The 12,330-nt window shown below is 42.3% G+C and overlaps 1 protein-coding gene across 4 annotated transcripts in view; it reads left to right on the forward strand.

Annotated features, from left to right (window-relative positions):
• The window catches only part of Nell1 (neural EGFL like 1), an 890,282-nt gene that overhangs the window by 172,283 nt on the left and 705,669 nt on the right, over nt 1-12,330 (forward strand). For all 4 annotated transcript variants that reach the window (XM_087593733.1, XM_087593736.1, XM_087593740.1 and 1 more), the window contains 1 exon segment: nt 10,979-11,075. In XM_087593733.1, the coding sequence (XP_087449859.1) occupies nt 10,979-11,075 (97 nt within the window).

Here is a 12,330-nt window from a genome sequence, read left to right on the forward strand (position 1 = left end):
CCTGGAAAGCAAGGCAATGACAAGCCAAAATGTACCTGGAGGGACAAATGGAGACTATCTATCTCACTAGAGTGTATATTCCTTTTTATTAAAAATTTGAGATTAAATTATGATTACATCATTTTCCCCTTTCCTGTCCTCCTTCCAAACTTATACGTGTATATATTTATATATGGCCCTGTCTGTCTGTCTATCTTTCATCTACTGTCTTTTTGTCTGTCTGTCTTTTTGTCTGTCTGTCTGTCTGTCTGTCTGTCTGTCTGTCTGTCTGTCTGTCATCAACCTCTCTATTCATTATCTGTGTAATAGTGGCTAATGGGTAAAGAAAGGGGAACTCTGATTTCCTTGTATATTTCATAAAAGATAGGGCCAGAAAGGTTCTTCTTCCTTTTCTGTTGTTTTTCTAGTCTTTCCCCCGTATCATTCAAGTAGAAAAATGTTTAGATGTTGTCTTAGAGTTGGAACAACTCACTTGCAAATTTCAAATTCCACCTTGGGCATGGCCTCAAGCTCTATCTACCGAATGACAAGTTTTCTTGGCTGAAGCAGTACAGTAGTGATGATGTGTTAGGATCGTCATCCAACTCTGACTATTGTATGGGGCCAACAAGTCAGATATCCATCAGTGATTCTTGTCTATATAAGACCAGATTCGCATATGTAAGTCTGATTTCTGAGCAACACAGAAATTTGTATTTTTTGGATAAATTTTTTATTTATATTTCAAATATTATCCCTTCCCCCCCCACCAAGCACTCACCCCTTCCTGCCTCCCCACCCTGACATTCCCCTATACTTGGGGGGGGGTGTCCAGCCTTGGCAGGATCAAGGGCTTCTCCTCCCTCTGTGTGCATTACAAGGCCATCCTCTGCTACATATGCAGCTATCCATGTGTGCTATTTGAATGGTAATTTAATCTCTGGGAGCTCTGGTTATTTGGTATTGTTGTTCTTATGGGGTTGCAAACCCCTTCAGTTCCTTCAATCCTTTCTCTAACTCCTCCAATGGGGACTGCAATCTCAGTTCAATGGTTGGCTGTGAACATTCACCTCTGTATTTGTCATGCTATGGCAGAGCCTCTCAGGAGACAGCTATATCAGGCTCCTGTCTGCATACACTTCTTGGCATTAGCATTATTGTTCAGGTTTGGTGGCTGTACGTATATGGGCTGGATCCTCAGGTGGGGCAGGCTCTGAATGGCCATTCCTTCAGTCTCTGCTCCAAACTTTGTCTTCATATCTCCTTCTATGAATATTTTTTACCCCTTCTAAGAAGGACTGTGTACCAGTCTGCACTTTGGTCTTCCTTCTTCAGCTTCATGTGGTCTGTGGATTGTATCTTGGATTATTTGTGCTTTTGGGCTAATATCGACTTATCGGTGAGTGCATACAATGTGTATTTTATTGTGATTGGGTTACCTTACTCAGGATGATATTTTTTAGGTTCATCCATTTGCCTATGAATTTCATGAAGTCATTTTTTTAAATAGCTGAGTAGTACTCCATTGTGTAGATGCACCACATTTTCTGTATCCATTCCTCTGTTGAAGGACATCTTTTGGCTGTTATATATAAGGCTGCTATGAACATAGTGGAGCACGTGTCCTTGTTATATATTGGAACATCTTTTGGGTATATGCCCAGTAGTGGTATAGTTGGGTCCTCAGGTAGTATAATGTCCAATTTTCTGAGGAACCTCAGAAATTTGTATTCTTAACAAACTCCTGAAGTTCACCTTTTGCCTAGCCAAATATGGACATTACCAAAAGACTTTACATTCAAAGTCTTCAAGTCCAACCTCCATCAAGAGTTTCAGAAAGAGCTAAAGAATATGGATTATGTCTTCGGTTTTAGAGGTGCCAGCTTTTGGGACAGCTGTGTAGGCTTGCAGCCTGTAGCTGTGTAAAACAGAGAGAGGGAGGGGGTTAGTTTGTGAAATATTTTCTTTGTTCCTTACCATAGCTGCTAGACCCTGACATATTCCAAACAACATGGGTTGTTTGGAAATGTCAATCATCAGGCCTTTGGGGAGTTCTGCTTTGCTATGGAAAACTTCAAGCTGTTCCAGGAGGAAGTCTACCATGCTCACTGCTGACAGATGGCTTTTGGATGCTTGTATATTAATGTAACAAGTAGCAGATGGAGGTGGGATTAGAAGACTTTCAACGTCCTTTCTGACCTACGAATCCCTGCTACCCAAGAATGTCCTACATGAGCAGCAGGCTTTTGATTGATCATAGGGAGAACATTTAAATCTTCATCTCAGGAAATAACAAGACAGGTGTGACAGACAGCTAGCTGAGGCAGCGCTAATCCCTGCACATAGCATATTTTGTCTGGACCCCTGGAAAAGATGGCAGCAATGACTGTGGCCTCAAAGTGTTGCTGGAGGCATTGTTGATAGAGTGGTTTGAGTGCTCAAACTCAATTCTCCTTTACATTGGAACTTCCAAGATTCTCATTTCTAGAGATTGAGAGCTGAAGTGAAAAGTGTGCTTATTCAGTGAAGCCAAGTGACTTCTTTCAGGACTTTGGCAGTTCGTTAGAAAATAATTCAAACAAAGCTATCTTTTAGTTTATTTGGTGAAGATAAGAGAATTTGTATTCCTTAATAACGCTAATAATATTGCACTTGTAAAGAACATTTACAACTTCATGAAATACTTTACAGACTATTATCTGGGTGTTTACAGAAAATCTGTATGAGATGGATTGCTATTAAAATCACCTTGTTGTGGTGGTGGTTATGCCTGTTATTCCCGCATTTAGGAGACAGAGGCAGGTAGACCAGAAGTCCAATGTCATCCTTAGCTACATAGGGACTTTGAGTTCAGCCTTGACGGCACAAAACCAGACAAAAAGTGCATGGCTGAAAAAAAAAAACTAAGGTATAGTAACTTTCCCTAGGTCACAGACTGTGAACAAGAGAGGTAAGGCATAAACAGGGGCTTGTTGACTCTATTCCAGACGGTCCTTCTCAGTCTCGTGATGTTTCTGTAATCTACCCACTGGGTGTTTTACTCTGCGAGAGCAGAATCCACTGCAGAACAGAAGGCAATGCCATGCTCTAAGGTTTACATCTGGGTTTGAATTTTGTTTCTGCCATTCATTTCAGGAAAGTCGTTTTACTTTTGCAAGCATGTGTCAGTTGAGCAGGATGTGTGCCTATTATTAAAATTATGATTTTAAAGTATATACACTTATGCACTGTATTTAGAGCCCACTCCCGTTTGCTCCCGTGGCTTTTGAGGCAGACACTGTATCTCCGAGTTGGAGATGAACTTGCTCTTCTACTCTTAGCAGCAAAGCTTCATAGAAAGAAGAGGCTCACAGTGGCCAGCCTGTCTTTCTCTGTGCATGCTGCTCTGACTGCTAAAAAATTCATCCTATCTCAAGCCGAAAGTATACTGTTAATGTTCTCATTATTATGTACTAATTATTTGCTTTGTGGCTGTTACAAAACGCTCAACAAATGCAAATTAAGGAAGGTAAAGGATTAGTTGACTAGGAGTTTAAGGGGACAGACTATTATGCTGGGGTAGGCACAGTAGTGACAGGAGCTCCATTCAAAACTGGAGCTCCCATCAGGAAGCAAGGATAGGTGAATGCTCGTGTTGGGTGGCTTTCTCCAGTCAAAGACCTTCACTCATGGGACATGAGGTTGGGTCTTTCCAGCTTAGTTAATATAGTCTTAAAAGTCCCTCCCAGATAGGCAGAGTCAGGTAGTTCTAGGTCCTGCCATGCCACATTGACAGTGTAACCTTGCACAGTGCACATTTTACTTCCTTGAGACACTAGAGCACATTTAATTCCTCTCCAGGGCTTTTTCCTCATATGAGAAGACTCTACCATTGCCACCCATCAGCTTTCTTCAGACTGCCCCTGTCCTTCTGCCATTCATTTCTTCATTTGACTCCTAGGTCCTTCCCATTCTTCTTGTTTGATTCTGAAGTGTGTGCTTAGTTTGGGAAGTCCTAAAAGTACACATGACTGTCTGAGTAGATTGACTCAGATAGGAGCCAGATGAGACTGGACTTCTCATGGTATAGTTTAAACTCCCAATTGTAGGCATAAGGTTTTTGAAACCTACTTTTAATAAGGGTTCAACCTCTCTTCTAGCCACCATCCAGGAGAGGTAGCAGAAGAGAAAAGTTGAAGGATGTGGGGGAAATGAACCTGTTTAGCAAGAGTTCAGAGGGGGCAAGTTTGACCTTCTTTTTCAGCAGTTCAGTCCTGTAGCAAACACCAAATACAGTTCACTAGCTGCAGACCAGCCCTCCAGTTAGGCAGACATCGTGCATGCACAAACCAGCAGCTACAGCAAGTAGACACCAGGCATGAACTAGCAGCTGTAGTTAAAGCCTGAAGAAACTTTAAGGCTTGCCAACCAGCCTGAGGCGAGGCTGTGGAAGAAGCAAGTTGCTGTAGGAACCTCAGCAGCAGTTCTTTAGGGAGTTTGTCTGTGGCATCGCTACTGTTGGAGAACAACAACGCTATGTAAGGTGAGCTATTACATGCATGTAGTAATGGAAGAATAGCAAGGCAGAGCAAACCAGACCAGTGCTCAGTGCTTGTCTCCCACTGTCTATGGGGTTATAATTAAACTCCTTCATCATTGGCCTTTTCATGTGTTTGCTCTATCAAAACATCCTTTCACCTGTGTCTTCTTCAGGAAAACATTCCTTCCTGTGTCTGCTCCAGAAGACCATCCTTTCACTTGTGTGTCCCAGAAAACCATCGTTTGACATTAACTAACTTTCCGAACCAGAAGTTTCCACTTCATCCAGTCTTCCTTTTGACAGTATTAAGTCACTGTTAATGCAGAAGAGCTAAGAGCGCCCCCCTCCCCAGCTGTACACCTAAGAGATCTGTCTACTCTTAGACTCTCACACATTGTGCTTAAGGGACTTGCACATCTTAAGCATGGAAGCCTTTTTTTCCCCCCAGTGTTAAATTTCATCGAGTTGACCCTGATTCCTGCCTATTAATGTCATTTTAAATCCTGATGCTATTACATCAAGTCTCTTATGGCTGAAACCATAACACCAGTGTCATCGTTTCTTACAGATTTAAGAAATGCTGATACTTCCAAGTCACAGATAAAATACTAATAAGTATGTAGAATTATGTGACTGCGTTATTTGACATTGATCTGCAAATTCGAAGCATTTTAGGTTGATTCTGGTTATGAACTTCAGGCAGAGAAAAAGTGTTGGGAAGAATCAGGAGAAGATGGGCTGGCGATATGGACTGATTTGCAAAGTTCCTGCAGAACCTGCGTTCCATCCCCACTGCCCACATTATAAACAGTCTGGTGTTACATTTATCTTTGTAATGCTAGAGCTGCTAAGTCACAAACAGAGGTCCCTGGGACTCCCTGGTCAGCCAGCCCAACCTACACCACCAGCTCTTCTCCCTGTGACACTGTTTCTCCCATCTAATGCCAGAGGTGCATTTTAAAATCTAATCATTTGTTGAGTGTCATCTGGATTTGTTAAGCGGATAGTAGGAGGGGACTACAGAGCTGCTCCTTGGGGCACCCTTTCATGTCCTTCTGGTACAAGCTCTTTGGGTCCTGGGTTCCATGTTAGAAGATAATAAATAGCAGCCAGGAAATGAACAGGTCACTGTGTACAGCTCGCGATGTGCCCTATCACAGTGACTGAGATTTAAGGAGCCTCGGAGTGCCGTGCAGACCTCTGGACTCAACATTTGTGGGCTTCAGGGATAATGTTAATGACACCAGATGGAGAACCTTAGATTTGCTAGTTGCCTTAAAAAACCGGTTCTTCTCACACTTTCCTATGAGGCCATCAGGAGAAAGCATGTGCTTGTCTCTTATAGCCTAAACTAGAAGAAGGGTTTACTGTGTGCAAGGTCACCTATCAGTACAGCAGTGGGGACGTCTGGGGAAAATGATCTTGTGTTCTGCAGAGGAACCTTTCTAGAAAGCACCTTGACATTCTTATGGGAAGAGGCTTCTCCACTTGGTTGGAGGCAAAGCCTGAGATCAAACATCTTCATTCAGTGCCTTAGTAGGGCTTTGTTGTGTCTTGGTAGACAGGGATGTAGTACATGACAATTCACGCGTTTCTGTTGGAAATTCGTTCTTCTATGTAGTTAGGAGAGGTCCTTGAGATCCCTTCAGAGTCTTTCTTCATCCAGATAAATAAGCACTGAGTGTTCCTTCCTATGCCTTATGGTTTAACCCTTACATTGCATAGCGTTGAATGCTGAGGGCATCACTTTGGAACAGTAAGTTCTGGTTTTCTGAGGAATATGGACTGGTCTTTTAAGCAGGAGGGTGATAAAGTCACACATAAAGAGGGCTTGCTCCTGGTGGACAAATTCCTGATGGATCCACTGGTTGATTTTATCCTGACTGTCAGTTACTCTCAGCTGCTCGCTTTCCTGAGGCAGGTTTTATGTCTGACTGGATGTCTAATTTTGCATGGTGGTGTATTAGAAATGAGATCCTTATACTTTAAACTCCTGATGGATACTAATGGCACGCGCATTTCCCATAACTCCTCCAATACCACTTAGTAGTCAGCACCATGGTTAATGGCTCAAGTGAGCTAGAAGCCTCAGATACAGGACTAAGTGGGAATTAGATTTTCTGCAGTCAAAAGAAGGGGTAGATTTCAGATGACTGTGGAGTAATTCATTATTTGTATCAGACAGGCTATGAGAGTGTGATAAATTTGGTAAAAGCAAAAAGATTTATATGATCCGAAGAGAAAGTGCAGTGTTATTTGGGATGATGATAATGTAACCAACTGAAACTGTAAGTCACTGGCTTAGCTCTTGATCTAATTAATTTTCAAGTTGCCCACTGTTTATCCTCCTTTCTGAAATACAGCCATCTAGCCTCCCTGTTAGCAGTGTGCCTGCCTGACAGATTTAAATTTGCTACCCCCCTCTCTTCTCTGGGTGTGGGAAACAATGAGAAGCATTTGTCTTGCTTTTTTTCTAGCTTTGTGTGTAAATCCTCATGAGGTGGAGATAGCAGAGGGAGATGCTAGGAAGGGATGATCACATTTCACTCATTTTACTGACTTTATTTCCCTAAGGGTTATCGGCATGCTGCAAAGCACTTCTTCTGGCAAACTCTTTTCTCAGTCTGAATTATCTAGCTTCATGAATTGCTTATTCTAAAGTTTCAACCTGGTAGGCTTTTATACCCATCTAACTATCATCCTGTAATTTTGAACATCCAGGAAGCATTCACTCGTTCGTTCGTTTGTTCATTCATTCATTCATTCATTCATTCATTCATTCATTCAGAGTAGATGTGTACTACTTAAATTTGGCAGTCTTCTTGACACTAGAAATGCTGACTTGAAAATGACAAGGTCTCCCCTTCAAGGTGTCCTATGGGAGGAGAGAATCAATGAGCAAAGCACCCATTTTGGAATTATCTGTTTTGATCGGGGCAAGACAAGCTAAGTTCTTGAGAGTGACCAGGTGGCTCCGAGGTACTTCATAAACCATCAGGGAGGATCTATCAGCAAAGGGTACAATGGAGCAGACAGACACAGGGCTGGGTGCTGAGGCGAAGGCTCCACTCCATGCAGACCCTGCAGAGGATGAGAGCAATGGCAGTCAGGAAATGCAAACACAGCTTGAGGGGCGGAACATACTGAGCCAAGGTCACAGGGATACCCGAGTTCTTCCTTCCTCTGCTAGGAAGTCTGGAAAGCCCAGCTATGGTCATGATCTTAGGAACAGTAGTGTGCCGTATAATTGTATCAGTCCGAAGTTGAAGAGGGACTCACATGGGTCACATAGCATACAGTACCAGAGATCAGTAAGGAAGCAACAAAAAAGACATAAATGTAATACAAAATAGGTATATAAGACCACTCTGAAAAACGGACACAGAATAGAACTGTTTCTCACTGTGGACATGCTTGTCTTCTGAGGACTTTCCCCTGCAAATTGTCTCAATCTAGTGACCATCTCAGCGAGCCTGCAAAGTGTGTCCTTGTCTCAGTTACAGAATTCTCTTCTCCCTTCCTTCTAGATGTCATCAAGTTAGGACTGGTAATTTATTTGTATAAATTGTACCTTTGTATTGCTGTTGTACAAAAAGATGCCACCTTGGATTGTGATGTGTGCATGCACCAGGATAGACAAATCACATCCTCCCCTTTCAGAAGTTAAGATAATTCTTGAGTTATCCAAGAGTGATCTCATTAAATTCTTTGGCATTTTCTCTGAAAAAAAATTTACAGGCTCTGTTTGTCTAACTTTTGTGGGAAGCAATAGCTTGTCTATGGTTTCTGCAGTGAAATCTCTTTATTGAATATCTAAAAAGGCAGTGCAGGAGAATGGTCACAACATCGAGTTCAAAGCCCAGCACTTATATGCTATCCCACCATGGCTATACTAGTTAATCTATCTGATGTCTCTTATAAAGAGTTTGCAAGCTTAAAAAAATATACTGTGCCTTTAAAATCCCATGTGTTGCTATATGTGTATCCAATTTGCTGACTCTGTCTGCTGCTGCACACATTCTCTAGTGACTTTTGCTTTTTGGAAGACATCGGTTGCCAGGGAGGCAGCGTCTTATACTTCTCCCTGGCCTGTAGAGGAGACCCTAGTGGGGACTGGGCATACAACATTGGAGCACTAGTGGGACACACATGTCTTTTGGGTCATGCTGTTCTAGTTGGTGATGACAGATGTCAAATATTTGCTTCCTCCACTGTTGTCAAGGCACAGGAAGCAGCTGCTAATATCAGAAAGATGGACAGAATGGGAAGCTGGTAGTTTTTGGTTGATCCATTCTCCATTCACTTGTGCGCTCTCTACACACTGATTAAGGGCCCACTCTGCTCAGTGGAGAGGGTTCAAGAGTATATTGAAGAGTGTAAGGAAGAAAGCAGCCACACCGAAAACTCCTCTGACAGAGGTGAACGCTTGAAAATACAGGCTAAGGTAAATGGGCTGACAATATTTTAAATTTATTAGCGAGACAGCCCTGTAGAAAATTATGATCCTATCTCATCCTCTAAATACAGTGTTCTTCATTTTTCCTTAGCCTGTCTTGTATTCACCAATGTCAGACATAACTTTTCCACTGTTATCTCCACAGTACATAAATAACTTTGTATCTCATGTCCTCTAGTGAAAATTATTTTGTATATATTTTCTCATTTCTCACAATCTGCATGTTTATCACTCTTAATGACTATAGTAAATTCTTGGAAGCTGAGACTTTTATAATTTACGCCCCCCCCCCTTTTGTTGTAAGTTTGACTTGTTTCTAGTTTTTCTACCAGAACCAGCCCGAGAACCCTTTAAGAGAGAGTATGTAATATACTGTTGTGCTAGAAAGCCACTTTAACAAATTGTTTTACCCAAGAAGGCTCATTTAACACACACAAAAGGTTGGATTCCTATGAAGAAAACGTAGCCTATCTTCTTAAAGGAAACTTATTTCTCCTTGATTATGTTTTGAGTTTCCATTTATAATGGAAATATAATTAGTGGGAAAAGCCCTGATGTATTTCATGTTCCTAACAAGGCTTTGCACAGAGTCTTCTGGATTGCATATTCCTGGAGATATGGAGTCATGGGCTGCATAGCTTGTGTAAAAGGTATCTCAGACTTAATAGCAAGAGTCTGTTTTTTACTTTTCTTATAACTGGAAGTCTTCAGTTCTTCTACACTTTCCTTCTGAGAACCTTCTAGAGAAATACACCACCCTCTGCTCTCCAGTCAGCCCTGTGATAACCTGGAGGTCCTGGCATAACCTGGAGAATGACTCCTCAGTAGCATCCCTGGGTAAAAAACATGGAAAACATTAGTAGGTAGGGCCCTCACTTGGACCTGAAATGTACGACTCTCTCCAATTTCACCCATCGAGAGTTCTCTGGGCCTCCAACACTGGGATGCTAATCTTGATAGTCAACCCGACACAACTGGAAAAAGAGAACCTCAGTAGAGAAATTGCCTTCATCAAATTGGCCTGTGGACATGCCACTGGGGGCATTTTCTTGATAATGATTGATGTGGGCCTCTGTGAGTTGTACTATCTCTGGGTAGGTGGGTCTTGGTTGTATAAGAAAGGAAGCCAACCGTGAGCCTGGGAATAAGCCAGTAAGCAGCATTCCTCCATGGTCTCTGCTTCTAGCTTATGTAAGCCAAATAAACCCTTTCTGTCCCATGTTGATTTTTGTCATGGTATTTGTCACAGAAAACAAAATAGGGACTGAGAAGTGTTTGCCATGGGGGAGAAACTGGAGGATTGGGATCAACTGGTCTCGAGAAGGCATATATTTTAACCAGTCTCATTATTTACCTGATGTTGGCGGGATGGAACCAAGACAGTTGTTCTGAAGTCCCACCTTCTGTGTGGGCAAGCCTGGGATATGTTGGATGTGTGAGGATGTTGTTTGTCTTAAGTTTCATGGTCGTCAGGGTATATGGAGTCTGTCTGTCCACATCTCATTGCTTTAGTTTCTTATTACCTATTACAGAATTTGGAGCATAAGTCCTGCTTAATGAATACCTTGTGATTGGTTGTTGATGGGATGTGTCCATGTGGCAGTTCCTGGAGCCAGAGAGATGATGGCTTTATCACAATGCTGATGTGTACTTTATCCCTGCTGGCCCACTTGTGGACATGCTTACATTCTCTCTACATCAGCTCTTTGACCTGTACCATTTGGATAAAATCACTTCCTTTCAAGTTTGTGCAGGAATCATTGCTCAGAGTAGACATTCAAAATGGTGTCTTTTTGTCCCATTCTTCCAACCTTATGGTAAAAGAGGTAAGAAAGGCATGAGGTGCCTAGACAATGTGTCCAGTACTGTCATAGAGAAGATCTCTGTCACGGTACCTGTCACTTAAAGCATGCCATATCTTAACCTTTTACACTAGCAGCTATGTAGAACTACGCAGACAAAATGGCACCTCTGGGTTCTGCTTTAAGCCCCTCTATTAGCAGCTATATTCTTTGTTCCTACAGGATTTACGAGCGTGTGATAGACCCTCCGGAGACCAACCTTCCTCCAGGAAGCAATCTGTGGCTTGGGCAACGTAACCAAAAGCATGGCTTTTTCAAAGTAAGCTCTGATTTTCACATATATTGAGAAATGCTCAATTTGCTTCCTCCCTTCCTTCCTTCCTCCCTCCCTCCCTCCCTCCCTTCCTTCCTTCCTTCCTTCCTTCCTTCCTTCCTTCCTTCCTCTCTTCCTCCCTTCTTTCCTTTTTTTTACAATTTTAACTAGGATATAATTAAATCATTTCCCCCTTTCCTCTTCAGCCTTTCCCATATCTTCCCTGTCACTCCCTTTTAAAATCATGGCCTCTTTTTCTTTGATTGCTATGAATGTTTGAATGGGAATGGCCCCCATAGGCTTATACATTTGAAAGCTTAGTTCTTAGTTGGTAGGACTGTTTGGGAAGTATTGTGAGGTATGGGCTTGTTAGAAGAGGTGTGCCACTGGGGTTTGGCTTTCAAAAGTTCATGCTACTCCCTGTTAGCTCTCTCTGTGCCTTGTGTTTCTTGTTTCAACATCTATACTGTCAGCCATTGCTCAGCACCAGGCCTGCCTGCCTGCCGGCATGCCCTGTCTGGGTGGTCATGGACTGACTCTACTACCCTCTGGAAGCACGAGTCCCAAATTGAGTCCTCTCTTTTATAAGTTTCTTTGATCATTAAGAAAATAAATATTGTTATACGTATATGCATAAATTATAAATATAGCATGCGAGACTGTTTGGTGTTATTTGTATGTGAATCATTTCAGGACCTACTCCTTGGTATTGAGTAAACAATCAGGGAGAGTTCATTCCTGGGAAAGACTAACTCTCCCTCTCCTACCAGTTGTTAGCTGCCTATAGTCCATTGTCAATGACAGGGTCTCATGAGATTTCCCCCTCCCACCTTAGCATGCCTGTTAGTGTTGTCATTATTTAGGACTTGTTAGGCAGCTGTATTGTTGAGCTTCCCTTTCATGTCTAGGAGACACAAACTTGTAGTGACTTCCCAAAACCTGGCTCTTACAGTTATCCCACCACCTCTTTCATGATGTTTCCTATGCTTTAGGCACAGTTGACACTGCTGGTTGTGTGCACACATTCATACTAGTGGAAAGGCATGGCAATGACTACTGAATACTTGCTGAATATACACGGTATTAGTGCACTTAGTGGCATAAGTACTCTATAAAGTAGATATTTTTTTTTTATTAACTTGAGTATTTCTTATATACATTTCGAGTGTTATTCCCTTTCCCGGTTTCCGGGCAAACATCCCCCTCCCCCCTCCCCTTCCTTATGGGTGTTCCCCTCCCAACCCTCCCCCCATTGCCGCCC

This window comes from Rattus norvegicus, chromosome 1 (genome assembly GCF_021556685.1).
Source record: "Rattus norvegicus strain SHRSP/BbbUtx chromosome 1, alternate assembly SHRSP_T2T, whole genome shotgun sequence".
Lineage (NCBI taxonomy): Eukaryota > Metazoa > Chordata > Mammalia > Rodentia > Muridae > Rattus > Rattus norvegicus.